The sequence below is a fragment of the Uranotaenia lowii genome, chromosome 2 (assembly GCF_029784155.1).
Source record: "Uranotaenia lowii strain MFRU-FL chromosome 2, ASM2978415v1, whole genome shotgun sequence".
Taxonomy (NCBI): domain Eukaryota; kingdom Metazoa; phylum Arthropoda; class Insecta; order Diptera; family Culicidae; genus Uranotaenia; species Uranotaenia lowii.
The window spans coordinates 380278766-380303563 of record NC_073692.1 but is presented as its reverse complement, the minus strand read 5'-3'; the positions used below and the strand labels follow the sequence as shown (position 1 = coordinate 380303563).

The 24798-nt window shown below is 33.0% G+C and overlaps 2 protein-coding genes across 15 annotated transcripts in view; one reads left to right on the top strand and one right to left on the bottom strand.

Moving 5' to 3' along the window:
• LOC129743252 (mucin-2-like) overlaps nucleotides 1–2533 on the top strand; it is a 268501-nt gene extending 265968 nt beyond the window's left edge. For all 9 annotated transcript variants that reach the window (XM_055735230.1, XM_055735231.1, XM_055735238.1 and 6 more), the window contains one exon: nucleotides 1632–2533. In XM_055735230.1, the coding sequence (XP_055591205.1) occupies nucleotides 1632–1721 (90 nt within the window). In that variant the 3' untranslated portion in view covers nucleotides 1722–2533. The remainder of the gene's footprint in view (nucleotides 1–1631) is intronic.
• A 118-nt stretch (nucleotides 2534–2651) lies between these two features.
• LOC129746765 (CD151 antigen-like) overlaps nucleotides 2652–24798 on the bottom strand; it is a 238340-nt gene continuing 216193 nt past the window's right edge. For all 6 annotated transcript variants that reach the window (XM_055740639.1, XM_055740642.1, XM_055740641.1 and 3 more), the window contains exons 5-7: nucleotides 11782–11955; nucleotides 11517–11690; nucleotides 2652–3268 (exon numbers count right to left, since the gene is read on the bottom strand). In XM_055740639.1, the coding sequence (XP_055596614.1) occupies nucleotides 3125–3268; nucleotides 11517–11690; nucleotides 11782–11955 (492 nt within the window). In that variant the 3' untranslated portion in view covers nucleotides 2652–3124. The remainder of the gene's footprint in view (nucleotides 3269–11516; nucleotides 11691–11781; nucleotides 11956–24798) is intronic.

The following is a 24798-nucleotide window of genomic DNA, read 5'->3' as shown; positions in this document are numbered from 1 at the left end:
TCAAATATTAAAATTCTATTTTTTTTTAGAGATGATCCTATATGTATTTTTTACCCAAATAAATGATCCAACTTTAAAACCTCAGCTGATTTGAACGATCCAAATTTTTGTGAGCATGATATGAATTTAAATTTTTTTTTTAAATTCAACAATCGAAATCACTGATATGAACGAAATTTGCAACAGTGAGATTACCAATCGTTCGAAAAACTTGGTCTCTGAGCCTTGATGGGGTAGACTGAGCCGATTTAGGGTCATTTTTGAACTTCTCAAATCCTGGGGTCCAAAAATTTTCGTCTTCGTTCAAAAACCATCCATGATCTTTACATGAATTCTCAAGTAAGGTTTACATGAGTAAATTTGAGCTTTTAGGTTTGTACGGTAAAATAGAATATTTTGTACTGAAAAATCAACATCATATTTGTTTCTTCTTTGGAACCGAACCAGCTCATGGTTTTTGTGCCAATTTATAAATTCTCTTAAGGAGGGGTATTTAACGGGTAAAAAAAAACACCATTTTCACGATTTTTTTCTAAAGCTATAGTTCAAACAAATGTATTCAAATTTTTTGCATTATACAAAGCATTGTTAAAAGAACATTTAGTATTTTTTTCGTAGAAAAATATTGGAAAATGAGCCGGTGACGGAGCACTTTCGAGGATGCCTTTTAGAAAACAGGATTTGCGGTGGACACTGTATCTTAGCACAGAATCATTTGAAGTCAAAAAATCAGAGCAAAATATTTTAAATAGATGTTTTTCTGGACCCCAACGTTTTTATTTAAGCTAAAAAAATTTTTTATGAAATTTTTGTGGCTGTTTGAAGTAAAAACTATGATTTTTCACGAAAAAATCCGCCATTTTTTATCTGTAAAATCTCCTCAAAGTAAAAAAAAAGAAAAACGTTGGGGTCTAGTATTTTATATGTAGAAAATATGTTCCAAATTTGAAAAGAATCGGATAAGTAGTTTTCAAATGACGATGTTCACGGACTTTACAAATGTGCTTTCGAGAAAAACGCGTTTGAAGTTTCTGCTCTTGCTTTCTTGCAGTATTAGATAGGAGGAGATAAAGGCCTATAATTTCTACAGTTTTGCTTCAATTGACTTGAAAATTTGACACAACATTCTTGAAATGTTTTACAATAAGGAAATAAAAAAATAAAAAAATCGATTTTTTGAAAGTGTTAGACCCTACCCCCTAATTTTCTGCCTAACAACTTTGTCGAAGACCATAGCTTCATATAGCATTTGGCAAAAATGTTAGTAGCACTTTAACAGGGGTATGTTTTTTGGCATTGAAAAATAATAAATTTGACTGACATCACTCTTGGGTGCTTGGCGAAGTGTTGTATGAGTACTTTCCATGCAAAACTTCGCGTAGCATCAGCTGTGATGTCAATTGAATTTACATTTAGACATTCCCCTGTTAAAGAGCTAATAGCTTTTTGACTTAGTTATAATATATGAAGTTACGGTCTTCGACAAAGTTGTTAATCATTGATTTTTTTTAACAATTTTTAATCATTGATTTTTCATTTTATTTGATCATTGGGATTTTAACAAAATAAACATGGGGTCATTTATCCCTCTTTAATTACTACCATAATTGATTGCCTTTATTCCTCAACAGGGTGCCGCTAAAAGTTTCACCGGAGCCTTCCAAGCACCACCGGCCAATGAACCGGACGATCTGGCCTATTACCGATTTAGCGGACGGTGAAAACTGAAAACCATAGGATGAACCAGAGGAACCTTAAAGTTATGGGAATAAGAGCGGATAAAAAAACACACAAACTAAAGTCTGCTGCTAAGTACTGCTGTAAAATACGAGTTATGATTACAAAAAAAGTGGCGTAGTTAGGACCGAAACAACAATAATAGCTGTGTTACAATTCTAGATTCCTTGAGTTTTTGCTCAACCTGAGTGAGTGAATGGTTAGATCTTCCTGTTGATGTAGATGAAAATAAAATATCGATAAATCCAGGAAGAATGTTCGATAAAAAATGTCGTTTGAACCGGAATGCTCGCGAAAACTGATCCATATAGTAGGTGTTTACTGATAAGACTGTGAAACTAAATGTTTAATGGTTAAGTATTTATTTTTGAACGTGATCACAAAATAAATTGCTTCTTGTATTTAGCTAGAAAACGCACGAAGATACATAGTAAGATAGTGATTGGCCCAGCTGTTGCTCAACGGATGTCCAGGGAATATGTGATGGCTTCGAAGATATGTTTACCTTAGCTTTCCAATTTCATTACTATTTTAATCTACTGCTATAAATTTTAATGTTTTGAGCTCAAAGTAGAGTGCCATTTCCCTTGCCAGCAATGGGATGGTTTTATGGTTTGCAAAACTTTTTAGAAAAAAATCTACATCCGGCAAATCTAGGTTTTAAATAAAAAGGAAAAGTCAACCTGATGGTAGAATTTTACTTACAGCTTTTTGAGGAAGATAGTCATTAGATATGATGTATGTAGAAATATTTGTATACCATCAAAAACAGGTTTGTAAATATTATCCAAATAAAATGAGATTAATTTTGAAACGTGGCGAGGAGCTTACTTTTCACAAGAAAGAAAATCCAAACTGCGTAATTTTATGTTGAAGAATATGTTCGTTTCTTTCAAGAATAAATCTTTTATCAATGAAAATTGATTCCGTTTAATTAATTTTGGTTTATACACTTACAATCAGTTATTGACAGGCTTATAATACATTTTGTTCTTGTTCCATTTTTGACACTGATTTTTTTTTCAATTTTTCCTTTAATTCCCTGCTTTCTATAAATATAGGAATAGTTAACATTTTCGTATCACTTACACAATCTAACTGAGATAAAATTCTTCCATTGAGTAACAAGTATAGTAACTGTTAGTAGCTTATTTAAGAATCTGTACAATATGCAGTAATTAAGTTATGGCTCCATTTACAAGTCCCTATCGCCTAAGATCTTTGACTCGATCGAAAGCTGCAGCAAACCCTGCTGCAGTTTTCGATTTCCATTTTTTTTTCGTTCATTCCATTCCATTCAAATCGTTTGGTCGTCGTAGCCGTAAATGAGACTGATATTGTCCGGCAGCGGATCCATTAGTTCGACTATCGGATCCGCTGGCTTATGTCAGTCGAGCACGTTGCGCAGCTTCACGTACAGGCAGCAGGACAGGATCATGCCGAAGATCTGGATCACGCAGATACCGAGACCGATGGCCCCGAGCAGGATCAGGTGGTGCCGCAGGTCGTCTGCCATCCGGTAGATGCAACCCTGCGTTTGAAAAGAAAAAAAAGGGTTAGTATAGATACTAGGGAATTTTTTTAACAACTATTTTTAATGTTTTCACGGTTTTATTGGAATTAACACGTTTTGTACGCGATTTTTTGCAATTAATAACCGATCTTCTGAGTCCTTTTCATTGTAATGTTCTGAGATTGATTATTAATGACCAGTGTGGCTTGAAACCTTCACAATATGGGAATGGGGTGTAGGATTATTCGATCTTAAGGAAAAGATCGATCTCCAAAATTTTTTAATTTGGACTGTCGTAGAATCGCCACCTGAAAAATCGGGGTTTAAGGATCGATTTCCGATAGATTTATCTTTACCATTTTCGACTAGAAAAAGAAACATTTTGTTAGAAAAAGATATAAGATACGAAATGTTAGCAATACGTTAACCTTCTAGTTATCGATAAAAAGAATGCTTCCAATCGCTATAAATTAGATCATTAACAATTCCTCAAAGCAAATCTTATTTGGAAGTCCAATAGATGGCACTTATTGAAAATTAAATGGATAATCAAAACTTCTTCTCTTCGAGATGCCAGACTTTGACTTTTAATTTTTTGTTTGATTCTTTTTTCTCAGGGAACTTTGACTTTAAGTAATTTTGAAAAAATGTAATCATTTTAACGAATAGTAACCGTTGATTATTATTTTATGCTAGTTTTAATGGCATTGCGGTGAACGTTACGACGAAAATTCTTGATAGAAGAATTACAGATTGAAAATTGAATGACGAATAGATAAAGCAGATGCTCAGTAGGAGAAAATTTACAGATGTTGAAAATGAGCCAAGAGCATATTTTATGGAAAGCTTCAAAGGTGAGTTCTAGACCCTTTGTCCCTCATCAATTGAATGGCGATTGGGAAGCACGTGCTTTACCAATCCATTGGGTTGGATGTATGGGGGCACCTTTGAAGCTTTCCTTAAAATATGCTCCTAGCTCACTTTCAACATCTGTAAATTTTCTCCTACTAAGCATCTGCTTTATCTATTCGTCATTCAATTTTCAATCTGTAATTCTTCTATCAAGAATTTTCGTCGTTATGCTCACCGCAACGCCAATGCCACACCTAAGTATTTTTGTAGTTTTTGAATGGAAAAGTAATATTTTCACAAAAACTGACATTCAAAATAAAAGTTGAAGATCTGTGTAAGCAAAATTGATGAAAGTTCTGTTTCGGAAAGCATTCTAACAACGACGAAATCTGGTTTACAATCTCAATCTGAAATTCAATTCTGTTTTCCGTTAACCATAGTAACAAATTTGAAGGTTTTGTCTGGAATCAAAGGAGTGTTTAAGGGGGGGGTAGGGTCTAACACTTTCAAAAAATCGATTTTTTTTATTTTTTTATTTTCTTATTGTAAAACATTTCAAGAATGTTGTGTCACATTTTCAAGTCAATTGAAGCAAAACTGTAGAAGTTATAGGCCTTTATCTCCTCCTATCTAATACTGCAAGAAAGCAAGAGCAGAAACTTCAAACGCGTTTTTCTCGAAAGCACATTTTTAAAGTCCGTGGACATCGTCATTTGAAAACTACTTATCCGATTCTTTTCAAATTTGGAACATATTTTCTACATATAAAATACCAGACCCCAACGTTTTTCTTTTTTGATTTTTTTACTTTGGGGAGATTTTAGAGGTGAAAAATGGCGGATTTTTAAGTGAAAAATCGTAGTTTTTACTTCAAACAGCCACAAAAATTTCATAAAAATATTTTTAAGTTAAATAAAAACGTTGGGGTCCAGAAAAACATCTATTAAAAATATTTTGCTCTGAATTTTTGACTTCAGATGATTCTGTGCTGAGATACAGTGTCCACCGCAAATCCTGTTTTCTAAAAGGCATCCTCGAAAGTGCTCCGTCACCGGCTCATTTTTCAATATTTTTCTACGAAAAAATTACTAAATGTTCTTTTAACAATGCTTTGTATAATGCAAAAAATTTGAATACATTTGTTTGAACGATAGTTCTAGCAAAAAATCGTGAAAATGGTGTTTTTATATACCCGTTAGACCCTACCCCCCCCTTAAGATGTTAATTGTACTGGAAGATTTAAATTTTTTAGAGTATTTTTTTATAGATTTATTCAAGTATTGTATTTCAATAATGGAAATACACTTCGGAAATGTCTGCTCTTATTTGAGAGCTGTTTTTTTTCCTCGTAAAAGTTTTGTAAAAACCTTAAATGTTTTTTCTTGCAAGTACCTTCTCTTAACAAAATTTTGCCTAATCATTTAAAAAAAAACATGAGGAGCTGATTTCCTTATCCCTTTAGAAACCAATTTCTTTTCGCTGAAAAATTCACATAAGCTTCATTTCATAATTACAAGCAAGCTTTGAAGATGAGAAAAATATTTAGACGATTTTTTCAAAAATTGCATAACCACAGGGGCTATCAGGACTTTTTCGGTTGAAGTTTTTACTAACTTTGACCTATTTCTCCTAAATTTTGAAACATATATACACTGAACCATAGCTATATTTTTATGAAGTTTTTGATTCATTGATTCACGAAAAACTGATACTTTTTTTTTTAAATAGGTTTTTCAGTTTTCTCGTGTTTTTAAGCTTCCCTTAGCTTTTGCTTTTTACAACTGCTTGTCTAACTATTTTTAGCATATTAAGAGCAAACGCACCAATAAGTGAGTATACCCGGCCCGGTTTTGCTCATTTCAGCGGCCCGGTTTTAGGATACACACTCTTTCGCGCACCAGTTGGGTGAGCATCGCGGGCGAGTCTTAACTGTTACACTGAAAAAGGGAATTGAAAAAATCGTTCCTATTAACTAATTCAAAGCGGCAGTTATTTATTCACTCGAAAATAAATAATTTTTTCAATTGTATTCAAATATTGCACTGTGTTACAGTTAAAAAGTTACATTGAATGCTATGCATTGAATTTTTTTTTATAGTCTTAAATTTTTTTAAAACAGTTGCCTGATAAATTCTTAAATTAGATTCTGACGAACTCGTTCTGTTTATTTTTAGAAATTGTACAATATCGTACGATACTCCCTTCGGGCCCTAGAAAAAACCACCCTATGTTTCAGTGAGAGATGTGCTGGCCGTGATAGACTTGGGCCCCATTGTGGAAATATACCTTTTCCTCTTCTAAAAAAAGTGATGAATAATGAAGTTCCAAAAAACCTTATATCGATATACGTTTACAAATGGTTATAGCATTTTATAAACTGTTTAGGAAATCTTAACTGTTCTAAACTGTTAAGAGATCTTTAGAGAAATAATTCGCACATGGTGCAACAGCCAGTCATCAAAAATCCCAAAGTACATTTCCTGTTAAGGTACCATGCATTCATTACTATTTTGTTATTGTAAATTGAATTTATCATGCATTTTATTCAACATTTTGTTAAATAAAGAATATCATCAATAAACATTTAGTTGTCTATAATATTTCAGTGCATGTTTGCTCTCGCCCCTTTCTTGTGAGCAAATTTGGTGACTTTGTCGGTCCCGACGGCAACGGCCCTATTTTGCTCACCTATATACTAACCCCCGGTGCGGTATCAGAGTGATGGTGGCGAGTTAGCATTTTCACTTTGCTTCCGATTGCTGCGGATGCTCTAAGCATGGGAAAATGATTTTATTCAAGTTTTATGTGGATATTTTAACAAGTTCTGAAGAGATTAGGGTTTTTTTTAGATTTGCACCATGGTCAGTTTTGGACCTCCCTTTATAAAAGATAAATAGGGTAAGAACACTATATATTGAACACCATCCTTGGGATTCAACGCATTTGCGGCCAATGAATAATTACGAAAGGTTTTTCGGATAAATTTTTGATAGTGTAGCTTGAGCATGTTTCTCGGCTTCGAATCGATATATTTTTTTCGCGGAAATATGTTTTGAAATTATCATTTAAGCCATTTAATTCAAAATTACTTTTGTCCCAATGATTGAACACAATGATTCAAATATTGAACAGGCAATGTTCTAATTATTGAACACGTAAACATTGAATATCATTGTATATTTTAAGGGATATTTCGCTTGGTAGTAGGCCTTGCAGGGGCGATTTTGATTGAGCTAGCAACCAAGAAATAGTTTGTTTATGTTTCCAAACACCAACCGCTGTTTGTTCAATAACTGGTGCATGCATTTCTTTACGAAACGAGTATTGCAAGATTGAACTTCAATAATTGAAACATTGGCGTTTCCTGAGATCCAATGATTGAACATTTAATTTGTTAAATTTTGAGAAAATAGGTATAATAAAGACTGCCACTTTTCCTGAAATCATTCAAAAATACTCAGTTGAAAACAATAATATTATTATTTGAGACGTTTACTCGTCTTTAATCCAATTTTCTCCCAATCAAAAATAGGCTGTTTTCTTTATCCAGCCGAAAAACCAAGCTAAAATTTGATAACCTATTTTAGTTTTGAAGATTGTGGCTTTAAGAGTTCTTGATAAAAAATTGAACAGAGGCAGAAAATGCTTCAATGGTGGCTCAACAATTTTTAATTAATTTTTCTACTGTATATTATTGTTTTAATTGATTAGTGTTTTACTAATGTTCAATATCTGGTACCTGTTCAATAACTAGTGCTTCTACCCTACAAAACGAGCAGATCGGCTTTCAGATCTCCCTATTTTGAAACTAGGTACCCTAATGGGCTACCTTTATCAGTCTAACTTTTCAACCGTGATTTTTCACAAATAAAAGCTGGCTAGAAGAAGTGTTTAAGAATTGAAAAGGCAGCCACTAAAAGCATAAGGGCCTGAGTTCCGCACAAATACATGTAACAAAAATAAATGGCAGATGAAATGTTGAAAATATTTTGAAAAATTTTGTCCGCTAGCTTGTATGATAATGTTCCATAGTGCGTCACAGTAGTTACCATAGCTACATCAGGAATTATTTATTTTTTATAAAAAATAACAAGAATGAGCGCAAAGGATAGGCATGAAGTAAACATGAAAGGATAGGCTCGCAGATTTAATATGGTTTTATATCAACAAAATAGAAATTATCTGAACGAGCGTTTCTTTACGCGTGCTCGTCTGAGTGAATCGAGTACTAGCGATGCCAAAAATGTTGTGATTCTGTACTTGTTACAAAAATTATAAAAGAACGAACCCACAAAATGTACAACAGTCTGAGTGAAACAAAAATGAGCAACCCAAAAATTTTATTACAATTCCAAATTGTACAGGTCTAGATGAGAAACTAGCCAGATATTTCAAACAATACGATATTAATGTAGCCTTCCTATCTTTAAACAAAGTTAAGAACACTATTTTCACAAAAACTCAAGACAAAATACCAAATGATAAAACAGCAAATTTGGTTTATAACATATAATGTGGAGGATGTGAAAAATCCTACATTGGAGAAACAAGTCAATTCTTATAAAAAATATTGGAACAACATAAAAACGATGTTAAAAACAAAAAAAATAGGATGAACCGGACTTGCACAACATAGTATCGAGTACGGTCATGTTTTTGATTTTAAAAATACCAAAATTTTAGAAAAAGTCTCGAAGTACAACACCAGAATCTGTGCAGAAATTTTTCACATTAAAATTAGGGGCGACAACGACGTTGTTAACAAACAGAAAGATTCAATTAACTTTAAATCAGCATACAACTCTATTTTACCAAAGTTCAAGACACTGACAGATCAATGTAATAAACATAACATCAAAAACAAAAAACAGACAGCGGATAACAGTACGACGATCGCGAGATAAAGTAAGATAATTAGTTCTTGTTAAATGGAAAATTATACTATTAATAAAATTAATTTAAGGGTCCACTGAGGAGGAGCGAAACGCCAAAAGTAGCTCGAAACGTTTGGACCAACTGGCAAGTAATTTCGTTTTTATTTTCGCCGAAAAAAGTCGATGATAACATCAAACAATTCATCGCGGCGATTAACCAGTTAATCAACGATTCTGTACTAAGCATTCCAGAAATTTCCGGGCCCGGAAATTCCGACAGACCTGGCAAAATCCAGGCATTCAATTTCAAATATTCAAATACAAGAAACCAGGCAAAATCCGGACACATCTGAGCAAATTTATTCATTATTCAAGGAAAATCAAGAAAAAGATAGGGTAAAATCAATTGAAGTTTTTTTTTCGACGAAGCACATAAAAGTGTGTTATAATTTTATAATTAATATTGATAAAAATAATTTCTGAAAAACAGTTTTCGAACAACATAATCATAACCGGCATCCAGGCCGATACGGAGATATTTTACTCAAATAACCGGGAACGCCCGGATAAAACCTGGAAACCGGAAATGCTTATTTTAATTATGAAATTTATTGATAAAACAAAAACAAAAATTCAATTTCAAATCAAAATCATTGCTTCGAAGGTAAAGGTATAATGTGTGTTAAAAAAAAGAATATTCTTTTCAATAGCTGAATGGCAGTTTTAACTTTTCGATTTTTTATTTTATATTATTGAAAAAAATCTTTTTCATTCCATTGAAGTAATTTAATTTTTTTTCAACAGGTAATTTTTCTGAAATCTAAATGATTTCATGTCTCCCTAACCTGATTTCGCTATACCGTCATCTGATAAAAATAAAAAGGTTTTATACAAATGTGGCAGGTGGCAGATTTTTACTTCTCTAGCGAAACACTGATCAGGAGGTGCATAAATTGATCCATTAGAGCAAGTTCACTGGTGTTGGGAGAACATTTTTGCGTGGTAAAATTTTCAAAATGTGCTACAAGTGTCAAAATTTCTACCACTTTTCCCCCAACACGAGTAAACTTGCTCTTACATCAAGATGGCGTTTAACACTGAATTTCGACTATAACTTGTTGAACCTTGTTAGCGTTAGCTGACACCCGTATTGTGTGGGTTTCATAGGATTTTCAATCATTTACAGCATTTTATTCCGGAAGCCACCATCTTGATTTTCAAGATGGCATCATAAATCTAGAAGATTTTTAGGTTTTATTTTATAATGAGCGAAGATTTTTTTAAACGCGGTTTTTTGTTACGCGATTCTAGAAAAAGACCGTAGTGTAAATAGTTCTTAAATGAAAGTATGTACAATGAGTTTGAGAGACAGCAAAAAAAAAAATTGTAAACTATGTATAAATGTATATTTCATTCGATTTATATCTTAGATATAACCTTTTTCAAAAACTAAATGATGTAAAGAAATGTACTAATTGGAACAATGCTATTAGGACGCAAAAATTAAAAAAAATGTTTTAGGTTATTCAATTGGGGTTTCAAAAATTACAAAACGTGATTTGAAGAATTTTAATCGACTTTTTCAAATTTTTCCATCGTGAAAAAATATAACAAAATTATCAAATCAATATTTATATCGTTGAAAAATCATATAACCTTCAAAATCCCATATTTTCAAAACATTGACTTAACCAAAATGTCCAAATTTGATGAAGTTTTTTAAAATACGACCTATGGATTCAATTGAACAATCGAATTTAAACAGACACATTTTGCCTCTGAATCTAATCTATGATTATTGCTTTGCACGTTATAACGAATAACCGTCCAGAACAAATATTCAAATAGATATCTAATTCTTGTAAGAAAGACTTGGACAGTTGATATTAATTTTTTAGCTTTTATGTAGGGATCGTTGGTTTGTAAGCAAACCTTTAAAATACACTTTTTGTTTCAGGCTTTTTAACTGTGACATGAGAAGCAGAATGGCCTTAAAATTGATTTGGTTCTTTTATCTATCGATTTAAAATTTTCTTTATTTTGCAGCAGTTATGGTGTTCTAAATAGGATCCAGATTTCTTGATTAAAGGATTCCTTTAATATGAGAAATGAAGAAAAATCGCTTCACGAAAATTCTTTGATATTATTTATGAGATCACACACCGTCCGAATTTTTAAAGCAGAATTACACGCTGCCACATACCGTAAGGACTATTTTTGCTTTTTTATTTTTCGAAAAAATATGATGAAAACAAAAAAACGCGAACAAGACAACACACTCTCCCTTACTGTTAACATAATTACCACGTAGAGTTAAAACGTGTGTTACATGATTTTTTGAAACTATTCTTAAAATTGTTAGAACATTCTTCAATTTTTGCTTTTTTTGATGAATTCTAGAATAAAGTTTTTTTTTTCAACTAACCAAAAATTGGAAGTTCATTTCCTGGTGTAAAAGATTTTATCTAGTTAAATTGAGTGCCTAATATGGTCTCAATTTCAGCCATTTGAAAAGATCAAAACAGGGATTATTTTCCTACCGTGTACGGAATATTGCTGGGCCCATCACTCAGCCCACACTTTGGTGCCATACTGATGCAGCACGAATCGGGAACGCGTCGCCCTTCGGTAGGTCGGATCAAATCTTTCCTCCGGGATCTCAACCATACGCTGTAGCGCCAATCCTCGAACCGAACGGCACCGCAACAACCAAACTGCAATGAAGAAAGGACACCAAAAACGTCAGATGAGCTGTCGTTGACCACGTGGTAGCAGATGAGGATTAACCGTATGAATGAATCTTACCTCTTGCTGCATCCGATCGATGGCATCGGTTTGTCGTTCGCTGACGCCGTACTGCTCCATGAAGGTACTGTTGAGGCTATGCTGCAGTTCCAGCTCAATCTGGGTCTCGTACAGATAGGCCAAACTTCCAACGGTTGCTTCCAACAGAAACACGAACAGCAGTATGAAGGTGTACTGCGAAGAATGAGGAAAAGGTTAAATGAATCTAGTTAGCTCGACCAGTGAGAGTTTAATTCGAGGGTTTCGTCTGGTGCTAAAGCGCCCGATAGGTATGCAATGAGAGTAGAATCGCAGATATTCGTTTGAATTTCGGTTGAGACAAATTTGGAATGAAGGAGAACATTTAGAGACAAATAATCATTAAAACATGTAGCATGATCCAGTAAAATACAAGAAACTTCATGTTTTAAGCTTTTCTGATAATTACTCGAAAGTTTTCACGATTTAAAATTTGTAGGCTTCATGTTTCAATAATGTGTTAAGAGAATATTTTAAAAACTTTTAAATTTTTTTTTAAATTTAATGTTTTGATTCAGCGCCCGATTTCATCTAAAACTATAGATCGGTCAATAAATTTTCAATGCTTACGATGACCCTAAATAGGGATCTGATTCATTCATGACGAGAACTCTTGATTCCCGTCACAGACTTTCGATGCAAAGGGCCTTACATTGGGGAGCCCTTCCAGTTCCTCGATCTGAGACGATGCAAAGTAAGGTAAGCAAATCAATAACGAGGCACATAAACCACTTAGGCATCTGCCGCCACATCCAATAATGTATGTATGTAACTTATTATGCAGTGCACACTAATAATCACCCTCCGGCTTTGTCCGATGGTAAGTATTTATTGCTTGATTATGTGGTTAAATTTCCAAGGGACGCTGCCCGAGGCAGCTCAAGGAGCGAATCAACGTAGGTGATTGCGAATAAAAATTCATAAAAAAATGAGGGTTTCAATTTTGCACTTTCCCCCCATCTCTTCAGGTGTAAACTGAGGGTTCAAGCTGTTCGTATTTCAAGCTTTCTTCGATGAAATTTTGACATTGAACCCACAGTGCGACACTCTTGATGAAGTAGTCAAAGTGAAATAATTAAATTCACACCCTTATTGGTTGACTCCCACCTGCTCGATGTGAAGCTCGTACGGCCCAAAGCTTCAAGGGGTCACATTCTAGAGGTGAGAGAAGCTTGTAACAACACGCCCCCATTCAGATCTGGACAAGACTGATTAGGGTGCCAAAAGCCAAATGTAGGTTAAAGGCTTTTTCACACGTCACCGGGCGAGCGGCCGAATGAAAGACCGATCGACCGTCGAGACGGACATGAGGGAAAATTTCAACTCCGCCCCCTCACGCCCAAAGGTCAACCCTTCGGCGAGCATTATTAACTTCGTCATCCTTTCATCTGACATCCGCCTTTGCCTTCTTCCCCCTCGGGGCAATAATTCACCTTTTGTTTCATACACGGCGGCGGCGTGTCATTAAATTTCGCCCGCTCGTGACGAGATATTCGTACACGTCTCGTCTTAGTAGGTAAGTGGGCAAGGTCGTGTCGAAGTGATATGCGCGAAAACCGGAGACTGAAACATGTACGTTATTAGATGACATAAATCATCATTACTGACAGCATGCATCGTGGAGCAAATGGAGACGGTTCTTGGATACTCTTACATATATACATTTATGCATATGTTGGGCATACATCAGCTTATTCAGTACCGACGTCGATACATTTAGGGCTGGAATTTGGTGTATGTCGCAGAGCCAAAAAAAGGAACCGTATGGGACAGATGCTTAGTTTTCATTTGATTGTGACAGGGCGAATTTGTATAGCGATCTGTTGAATTTACTCAGTGTTGCCCTCGGAGTAAGATATTATGCGTCAGATGCAGTAAAAGTGAATACGCTCGTATTAATAAAAAAATAGAACTTGATTGAAGTTAGGATTTGATGGTAGCAATTGTTCAAATTGATTTATCATTCAAGCTTGATAACATTTAATGACAAAAATGACAAAAATGACAAAAATGACAAAAATGACAAAAATGACAAAAATGACAAAAATGACAAAAATGACAAAAATGACAAAAATGACAAAAATGACAAAAATGACAAAAATGACAAAAATGACAAAAATGACAAAAATGATAAAAATGACAAAAATGACAAAAATGGCAAAAATGGCAAAAATGACAAAAAAATGATAAAAATCATTAAAATGACAAAAATTACAAAAGGGCACACAACAATTTTAAAAATGAGTAATGTATTTTTGTTTAATTTTCGTTTGCACATGCAAAATCATGCTTTAAATATCATTTGAATTCATGAGGTATTTTCACCCTGTAAATAACATTTTTACAAAGATTTTCTCAAAATTTGCTGGTGAATAAAGCACGGCTTAAAAGTTTAAACTGAAGAGCGGAAACTGATTTTCACTTCCCAACCCCAACCGTTTGAGTTGATGTACCTCTTTAAACTTTTGTAGATTTACGTTCAGAGTCAGTTCATTCATACTATATACAGGGTGAGTGCTCCTACTTTGGACCTAGAGCCTACTTTAGTATTAAACTGTCAAAAAATGTAAATAATTAAATTCACTAGCATAGGATTAGGATACTTCTATGCACACAATAAGCTCTTATTCTTCATGAAACCTAACATACTGCTTTTTCCATATAAAATCTTTCTGATAATACTTTCAACATAGTTAACCCTCCAAAGTTGTTCGCAAAATATCCGTTTTGGTAAAATTCGACCTGTACTTTGTTGGTGTACTCGAGGCCACACATGTTAACCTATTTTGGTGATATTATATTCATTGTGTAGGTAATTTTCTTTAGTATCTCAATATTTCAAAATTTAGTTGATATGTTTTACCGAGATACCTGTATTTGAATCCGAAAGAAAAAAAAAGTCACGAAAATAATTTTATTTTTAAATTATATATAACTTATGACAGCTTTGTAGTATTCGAGTGTTTCATTGATATTTGGAAATGCCAAAAATAAATCAATCTGAAGATGTATATTTTGAGGTTGGATGAAAATTACTTAGAAAAATGACATCCAATTAAGGTTTTGCATCGCTTTATCTAATTTCACAATCAACCGATTTATTAGAACCAAATTTTAGTATTTTTCCTTGTATTTGATTATCATTTTCATAGAACATACTTGGTCTCCAAAAAAATCTCAATTCTTTAGAATATTAGAATGAAAATAAAGATGATTTGAATGTGCGTTCCGGGTCTTGGAATTTTGAAAGGTTAAAAATGTACCTCTTCATCAGTGCTAATTCAGACAACTCAATTAATAAGGCGTATTATGAAAAATTTGAGTGAATAAGGAAAAATCACGTTTTTTCTGTCCAAGCCAAAGTTTTAAGGGAAAATACTTTCACTGTGAAGAATAGGTACTTATTTTCCCTAAAATAATAGAAAATCAATGGAAAACCTGGAAAATTTTAAGAGGGTCCAAAACTAGGAGACTTTGGACTTCGATGTTCCATTTTTAGACCTGACATCACCAAAACTTTGTTTCAATACCAACAAATTAACAAAGTTGCAAATTTTTAGTTGGGGCTGGATTCAGAACCAATATTGTACCTTTCCAAAATTTTTCGACAGCTTTACGCAAATAAACTACAAGTAAGTAGTCACAAACAAGTTTCAGCTTTTGTGCTGCTGATAGGGCTGACGGGGAGTGAAAGTTTTTGAGACATTCATAACTGAAATTTAAGTGTTTTATTTATTAAAAGGTGTCATATTTTTTTTTTTTGATAATATTGGATTTTAGATTATATATTTATTGAATTTGTTCATTTATTTTCGAAAAATCATACTCTTTATAGGAATTTACCCAAGCAACCAAAAGTCCCATAAAACAGGTACAAAAACGCTTACTCAGCCCCATCATTGATATGAAGTACGTTCTATGCAGCTCAAAATTTAAGTTCTTATTGATACTTTCAAGTTCCAAAACAAGTCATAATTGTCTTCTATTCAGCTTCCAGCGGCCTCTTAATTCAGCTTCCAAAAAATCGAAAAATGAGCAAAAAATCTCTATCTATCTCAACTGAACCCTTGGCTTCGGTTCATATCACCGTCTCTTGATTATTTACTGTGTTCTGTACCGGTGCCGCCATGATGCCACGCGCCGGATTCCAAACTCGACAAATTGCTCAATTGCTTCTTTCGTACATTTCCTATGTATATCGCCTCAGAATGGTCACTCAATTACTAAATTACTTATTGAAAAAAAAAATTGCCCGGCTTGGGGATCGAACCCCAACCTTTGTGGTGAGAATCGAACACGCTACTACAAGACCACGCCTAGATGTTGTTCTAACTGAAACCAAAACTCGAAATGGTGCTTTGATTTTGAAAGCACATCAATGCACTTTTTGTGACTTGCCTAATCCCGTTTTGAGCACTTCTGTGCCCTTTATGTGACTTAAGTCCCGTATAACGTACGTATAGATCCCTTTTGCAACTTTCAAGTACGTTAATGAGTACATATAGTTCACTCATGGGAATTGGGCAAAACAAGTCACATACAACGTACATATTAATCACTTTTGCAACTTTCAAGTTCATTAATGAGTACATAAAGTTCACTAAAGGGAAATGGGCAGTTGATTCTCTTTGTCAGCCAATATGTAACTTTCTTTCCCTTCGTTCAAGTAAATATGTGACTTTTGGTTGCTTGGGTAAGTTCTAAGTTCAATGAAGATACCAGTTCAATACCAAAATAGGAACAGTAGATTAAAATCTGGAAATTTCGATCATCCATATTTTTGCAAATCTTTCAAAAACTGTGAAACTTATTTTCAAAATTTTAATTGAAACTTGCAGATAAGATCATGAACTGTAAATAAATTTTCTGAAAGTTATAAAACTCCCATCTATTTATGAGAAAAGCATGTTTTCTTTAAAACCGCCGCATAAAGGGTCCAAAGTAGGGCAACTAAGCCTGCTCCTGAATCTAAGGATTATACATTTGAATATCAAATTATATTATCTTTTTTTCATAACAAATTATCCAAATTACAAAACATATTCCATCGCTGTTGCAAATTTTGCAGTACGATATAATTGCGAAAATCGAGTTTTAAACCCTTTACCCATCAAACGGATCGCACTAGCTAAATCGATTATCAACTTGTCACCAGACTGTTTAATAGAGCATTTATCATAATGATTAATTACTGCGATTGAGCTGCTAGTAAGTGCTGCGTGCTTAGATGTTGTCATATCATCAAGAGCGAGCGCCAGACGACAAGCATCGTGGAATTTCTTCCTTCAGACCCGGTCCGGGGGAATGTTTGTTTAGCAAAACATACGCATCAACACAGGTTGCTAGCTGGTCTGGTACATGAATGCTCGCCTAATTAAGGCTTGCGTGATTTCTCTCGATCCATTCATTCTCTACAACTGCCGATTGGTGATGGTAAGGTTGGAAGCTTGTAGTCACAAATTTTCTCTTTTTTATTTTGTACATATCTGATGTTTAGGAACAAATATTTGATTTTTTTCTAACAAAAAGACTCAATCCACAAGTGCACTTAAAAATGTTTTGAATATTTAAAACAATATTTTTTAAATCATAATTTAGGAACGATGATGTCCGTTATCGATACAGGTACCCTAGCTAGTAAGTTGGGGATTAATAAGTGTACGAATCTCTACAGCTAAATAGCTAGCAACCAACAACCCACTACACCACTAAAATTGATGGTATCTATGCTGATGGAGTGGCGCCAGCAACTTTGTCCTAAGCATTTATAGCGATGACTTTCGTTTGGCTTCTGCTGCTGCTGCTGCTTCAGGGCACTTGCTTCGGTATGGTAGTGACCAACCATCGATCATGGTAAACACACCGTAATTACGGATTAACGACTAACGACAACTATTGGCTGGCTGGCATAGCAATGGATGACAGTTTTTACCAAGTCCGGCGATGATGAGCAACGAGCTGTGGAATTACCATGCCATTTTTAGGCAATTTTTTTCATATTAATGACGACCAAAATCAACAACTAAGCACAAGCTCAAAATTACAGATAACGTCTTAAATATTGTCAATTATCAAACATTACAAGCAAACCCGGTAAACTTCGTCTTAGAATGATGAACATGTCGTCCATTTTATATTTTTCTTCGCTGATCAACTATGAAAAAGCAATGAATGTTGAGTTGTCAATCGTCTCGCTTTGTGAACATGTTCTAGTTTTTTTTTGTACATTTCTTTCCTTATATGTTTTTATTATCGACTTTTTTCGGCGAATAAATAACTACAAAATTACTTGCCAGTTGGTCCGGACGTTTCGAGCTACTTTTGGCTTTTCACTCCTCTTCAGCGGACCTTAAATTAAATTTATTTTTCTATAATATACATTGTTATAATATTATTTTAAACTTACTTAATCTAGCGATCGTCTACACTACTGTTTGTAGTTATTTGTTTACTTTTGATGTTATGTTTACATTTGTCTGTCAGTGTTTTGATCTTAGGTAGAATGGAATTGTAGGCTGACTTAAAATTTATAGAGTCCTTCTGTTTATTAACAACGTCGTTGTCACCCCTAATTTTGATGTGGAACATTTCTGCACAAATTCTTGTGTTATATTTTGAAACTTTTTCAAGAATATTCGTGTTTTTAAAGTCAAAAATATGACCATATTCTATGCTATGTTGGGCTAGTCCTGATCCTCCAACCTTTTTGTTTTTAACATCGTTTTTATGTTGATCTAATCTTTTATGCAAAAACTGACTTGTTTCGCCAATATAAGATTTTTTACATTCTCCACATTTTATGTCATAAACAACATTTGCTGTTTTTTCCTTTGGAATTTTATCTTTAGTTTTTGTAAAAATTGTGTTTTTAACTTTGTCTAAGGACTTAAAGGCAACGTTGATGTCATATTGTTTAAAATATCGAGCTAGCTTTTCCCCTAGACCTGCGCAATACGGTATTGTTATAAAGTTTTTGGCTTGTTCGATTTTTTCCTCACTTAAACTGTTGTACATTTTATGCGTTCTCTCTTTTACTATTTTTGCAACTAGTTGCTCGGGATAGTTATTTATGTTTAGAATATTTTTAACAGTTTTAAGTGTTCTTTCCCTATATTTTACATTTGTCAGTTTCAACGCCCTATCGACTAATGCAACTATAGTGTTTACTTTGTGTGAAAAAGGGCTCACCGATCCAAAGTCCAGGTATCGTCCGTTCTCATCCTTCGGAAACCACTCTGTCGTCAAGCCGTCCTCTTCACGTCGTATGATCATGTCTAAAAACTTGATTTTGCCATCCACTTCTTGCTCGATTGTGAACTTCAGCCGTTGATGCATGCCATTGAACATATCCATAATAGATTGCTGTTCATTCAGTTTGGCACAAACCAGGCAGTCGTCCACGTACCGTTTGTAAAAAACAGGAATAATGTCTCGTTCCGATAACGCTTCAAATGTACAACAGTTTAAGTGAGGAAAAAATCGAACAAGCCAAAAACTTTATAACAATACCGTATTGCGCAGGTCTAGGGGAAAAGCTAGCTCGATATTTTAAACAATATGACATCAACGTTGCCTTTAAGTCCTTAGACAAAGTTAAAAACACAATTTTTACAAAAACTAAAGATAAAATTCCAAAGGAAAAAACAGCAAATGTTGTTTATGACATAAAATGTGGAGAATGTAAAAAATCTTATATTGGCGAAACAAGTCAGTTTTTGCATAAAAGATTAGATCAACATAAAAACGATGTTAAAAACAAAAAGGTTGGAGGATCAGGACTAGCCCAACATAGCATAGAATATGGTCATATTTTTGACTTTAAAAACACGAATATTCTTGAAAAAGTTTCAAAATATAACACAAGAATTTGTGCAGAAATGTTCCACATCAAAATTAGGGGTGACAACGACGTTTTTTTTTTTTTTTTTAACAATTCTTTATTTGAAACGGACAACGACGTTGTTAATAAACAGAAGGACTCTATAAATTTTAAGTCAGCCTACAATTCCATTCTACCTAAGATCAAAACACTGACAGACAAATGTAAACATAACATCAAAAGTAAACAAATAACTACAAACAGTAGTGTAGACGATCGCTAGATTAAGTAAGTTTAAAATAGTATTATAACAATGTATATTATAGAAAAATAAATTTAATTTAAGGTCCGCTGAAAAGGAGTGAAAAGCCAAAAGTAGCTCGAAACGTCCGGACCAACTGGCAAGTAATTTTGTAGTTATTTATTCGCCGAAAAAAGTCGATAATAAAAACATACAACTTATCGCGGCGATTAGCTAATTCAACAATTCTTTTCTTACCGTTTACTCGAAATTTCCCGTTTTTTTAAGGAGTGTATTCGAAAAAAAATAAACACTTTGTTTTGTGAATAACTTTTGAAGCATGAATGGAAGTTATTAAAATTTTCAGAAAAGCTACCTAGTAATTAAATTCATAAGTGTAAAAAATTGGGTGACAATCTGTCCAGTGTTTTTTAAGATAGCGTTGAATATAGAAACTCATTGGCTAATGTTTTTGGGCAGGATCGAGAAAAATCCAACTAAGTCCCAGTAATAGACTCAAAAACAGCCAGAAATCCCCTATTCGATCATAGTTCGTTTAAAGTGTCCTAGAGGATCTTACAGTAAGCTAAAGCTTGTATACTAGTGTAGATGATTGATTCCATTCAGGAATGTAATGAAATTGAGAAAAGCGAGAGGTTTTATCGAGCGCAATTCGCAAATTTTAATAGGGGAATTGATGATTTTAATGAATTAACTTCTACAAGGTTTAAAAGCTGTTCACCAGTAATAAACAAAATACGGGGGTCTAATCGTGCTCAAAATATTAAGACGCTAGTAGGGAGAAATTTAAAAAAAAAAATCGTAATGGACAGCAAAACGAACTTTTGAACAAGCACCAGGCAGGTTTCCAGCCAAAAACATTTCGTAGACAAGTCTCGCCTGTATTTTGAACGAGGAGAAAAAATTGAAAAAATGGATGGACTTGAAAAGGCTAACGATCTGTGGAAGTTGCAAATCAGTCAATGTTTCACAATGATAGCGAATGGCTAAATATAAAAAAAAGAATGCCTCAAAATGCAACCCTGCATAGCTCTTTAATAAGCTCCATAAAGTTTAAACTCTGATTTGGAATCGAGCCATTACCCAAAAACTGTGGTGTAGTGATAAAAAGTCAAATATGTTGTTTCTGTGCCAAAAGAGGACACTCGGCTCAATTTGTCATAACTTCGACCAAATCAAAAATATTGATAAATTTCAATGGGCAAGCTTCAAGCAATAGAACACGTAATCAAAAATAGCCTTGGTTTGGATAAAGGAAGGTTATCAGTATACGTTATAGATGTTGCGAGTGGTGCGCAAAAAAAGACGAAAAACTTCTTCTTAGGACGCTATCTCAAAAACCACCAGACAGCACGTCACAAAAATTATTACATGTAAACATTACATTACTAAGAAGCTTCGCTGAAAATTTCATTAATTTCTATCTGTGCATTCAAAAGTTTTTCACAAACAAAATGTGGCATTTTTTTTAAAACACTCCTTATCAATACTCCGAAAGGAATTTTAACGTCATTCTACGGGTCTTTACTAAAATTTTCAAAAAAATAACCTAATTAAATTTTACATGCATTTTACATGAACACTTTTTTTTATTAACTTTTCTTTATTTTGATTTTTTTGTTTATCACTGCGACTATATTAATAAATTAATCGTCATTTTTTCGACGAGTTTTTGATTGATTTAAATTTTTTACCAGTTTACCAGTTTCAACACTTTGTTTTGTGAATAACTTTTGAAGCATGAATGGAAGCTGCTATGGCATTCGCTCCTCTTCAATGGACACTAAATCCAGCAGGCAGAGTTTATAAACAATCAATTTGACAATATCTATACGTTACGTTTACGTTTTCAAAGACTTTTCATCCTGATAGGAAACATTAAAATCACCATTTAAAAGTGTCACAGTACAGATTTTTTGTAATTTTTTTTTAAATTTTTGATAAAAATCACACTTGCGTAAGAAAAACGACTCAAAATTAAGGGAAACATGAAACTGCAAGAATTTGATCGGAGAATATAATAAAGCAAAAAGCTGGATAGTTATGCTGAATTTTATCTTTATATTTTGTTAACAAGTTTTCGATTTTGTCTTGATTTTCTCAAAATGATTAAAAATTCATTTTTTTGGTATTGGAAAGCCTGACGTATGGGTTATTTCTAGAGTACGGAATTATAGCGAGTATTTTTCCAACTTATTGACCGTAATTTTTTATTCATGATTTTTTAATCTCTGGTAAAATTTTTCCTGCTGATTTGAATTTTGTTATATGAAAATCTTAAATGTCTCACTTATTTTGCTGTATCCTGCTTTTTTTTTAAAAAAAATCTACTTTTTTAAACTATGCGGCATTACTCATTATATGTTTCATATTGTGAAATTTATGAAAACTCTGTATTATACACCAGTAGCGTTCTACTGAACGGATCATTCTTACAAAGAATTTAAAAACTTGTCATTTTTCTGGACGGACGTGCTTTGAATTTTTTAACTGTCGACCTGTAGAATAAAATCTGTGTCCATTTAGTGTACTTTCAAATAAACAAAGTAGTGTATTGATCGAGAATTGCTAATGAGTATCTTTTTCGAGTATTTGCTGGTTAAAAGAAAAAAGAATAATTTCTATCTGAAGTATCTATACATATAAATTGTGTAAATATCAACTCGTATTGTTAAAATTTGTAGAAATTTAAGATTTGATCAAAACTTTTTTTTATATTCTTTAATGTAATTTGTTATTTCTCGTAATATTTCAGTTTTAATGAACATCAGATTAAATTTGTACGCAGCTTTTTTTTCTGTTGATGAAAATTTCTCCAATGTTGCTGTGATTTTGCCGTATTTTTTATTGATTTTGTTTAAAAATTTCTCGTATTGATTAAAGTAAGAGGGCTTGTGATATAGCTCAGATGACAAGTCAGTTGCTTCCTGAGCCGATGTCCGTGAGTTTGTGCATTTTACAGTACATCGATCACACTTACTTACTTTACATCGATCACAGATATATCGGATAAGTTTTTCAATGACTGTCCGTCAACTGCATCGTTGATATAAGTCACGAATGACAAAAAGATGTTAAAATGACAAACAAAAGGTAAGCGCATCAAACCACATAAATCGCATAGTATTGACGTTTTATCAAAACTAACTTGTGAAACAATTTTCATAGAAATCGGTTAAAATCCCACATTTGAACATACAATTTGACTCAACATCTGTAAAATTGTTGTGATTCTAGAACAACTAATAACTAATTAACAATCTTAATATAAATCTATCTGCCTCATTTTTGTCGATTTTGTCATTTTTGTCATTTTTGTCATTTTTGTCATTTTTGTCATTTTTGTCATTTTTGTCATTTTTGTCATTTTTGTCATTTTTGTCATTTTTGTCATTTTTGTCATTTTTGTCATTTTTGTCATTTTTGTCATTTTTGTCATTTTTGTCATTTTTGACATTTTTGTCATTTTTGTCATTTTTGTCATTTTTGTCATTTTTGTCATTTTTGTCATTTTTGTCATTTTTGTCATTTTTGTCATTTTTGTCATTTTTGTCATTTTTGTCATTTTTGTCATTTTTGTCATTTTTGTCATTTTTGTCATTTTTGTCATTTTTGTCATTTTTGTCATTTTTGTCATTTTTGTCATTTTTGTCATTTTTGTCATTTTTGTCATTTTTGTCATTTTTGTCATTTTTGTCATTTTTGTCATTTTTGTCATTTTTGTCATTTTTGTCATTTTTGTCATTTTTGTCATTTTTGTCATTTTTGTCATTTTTGTCATTTTTGTCATTTTTGTCATTTTTGTCATTTTTGTCATTTTTGTCATTTTTGTCATTTTTGTCATTTTTGTCATTTTTGTCATTTTTGTCATTTTTGTCATTTTTGTCATTTTTTTTAATTTTTGTTATTTTTTCTCATTTTTGTCATTTTTGTCATTTTTTTCATTTTTGTATTTTTTTTATTTTTGTTATTTTTTCTCATTTTTTTTCATTTTTTTAAATATTTTTTAAATTTTTTTCACGTTTTTTTTTTAAATTATATTATTTTTTTTAATTTTTTTTTCATTTTTGAAATTTCTTAAATCTTTTTCATTTTTTAAATTTTTTAAATTTTTTTTAATTTCTTTCAATTTTTCCATTTTTTTAAATTTTTTTTCAAATTTTTTTCTTTTTTTGCATTTTTTTTTATTTTTTTACTTTTTTTTCATTATTTTTATTTTTTTCTTTTTTTGCCATTTTTTCTTTTTTTTCATTTTTGTCATTTTTGTTATTCGTGTAAATTTTTGCCATTTTTGTCATCGTCATTACTGGAGAATCATATGGTCTTGTGTCATAAATTATGTGTGATCATAAATTACATGCTTAGCCAAAAATCTCCACCAGATGCGATTCCGCCTCCGAAAATATTTCTTGAATGTTTTGATTCTTATCGGAATGAAACAACAACTAAAATAACATATTTTTCTGGTAGTTGACGCCAAATCTGAAGCAAGCCGAAAAAGAACAAGAAAAGTCTATGTCGAATACGCGCCTGTTGATGACGATCGAATGACCCCATTAGTCATTCTCCGGAGGCAATTTCCTCCACTTGTGAACTTTATGCTGCCCACTCACCACCTCAAATGCTTGAATTCCGCAGACATCTTATCCGCATTGCGCGCGCGTCTTTCTTTCAGAAGAGTTTTCAAGTACCTTCCATAGTATGGAGCAGGAAAAAAAAACTTAAAATTCTGATCAAGCCAGGGCGATATTTTTCAACCAGTGATGCGGCCATCTACGAGCAACAGGCCAAACCAAGCCGAGGAAAACTTATAATGCGATATAATAATGGTCTATTCGCTCGCCATCGAACGCGCGTCTAATAGCGAAACGATAAACAGAACGTGATGAAATGCTTACGCCAAGCGCCTCAAATGAAA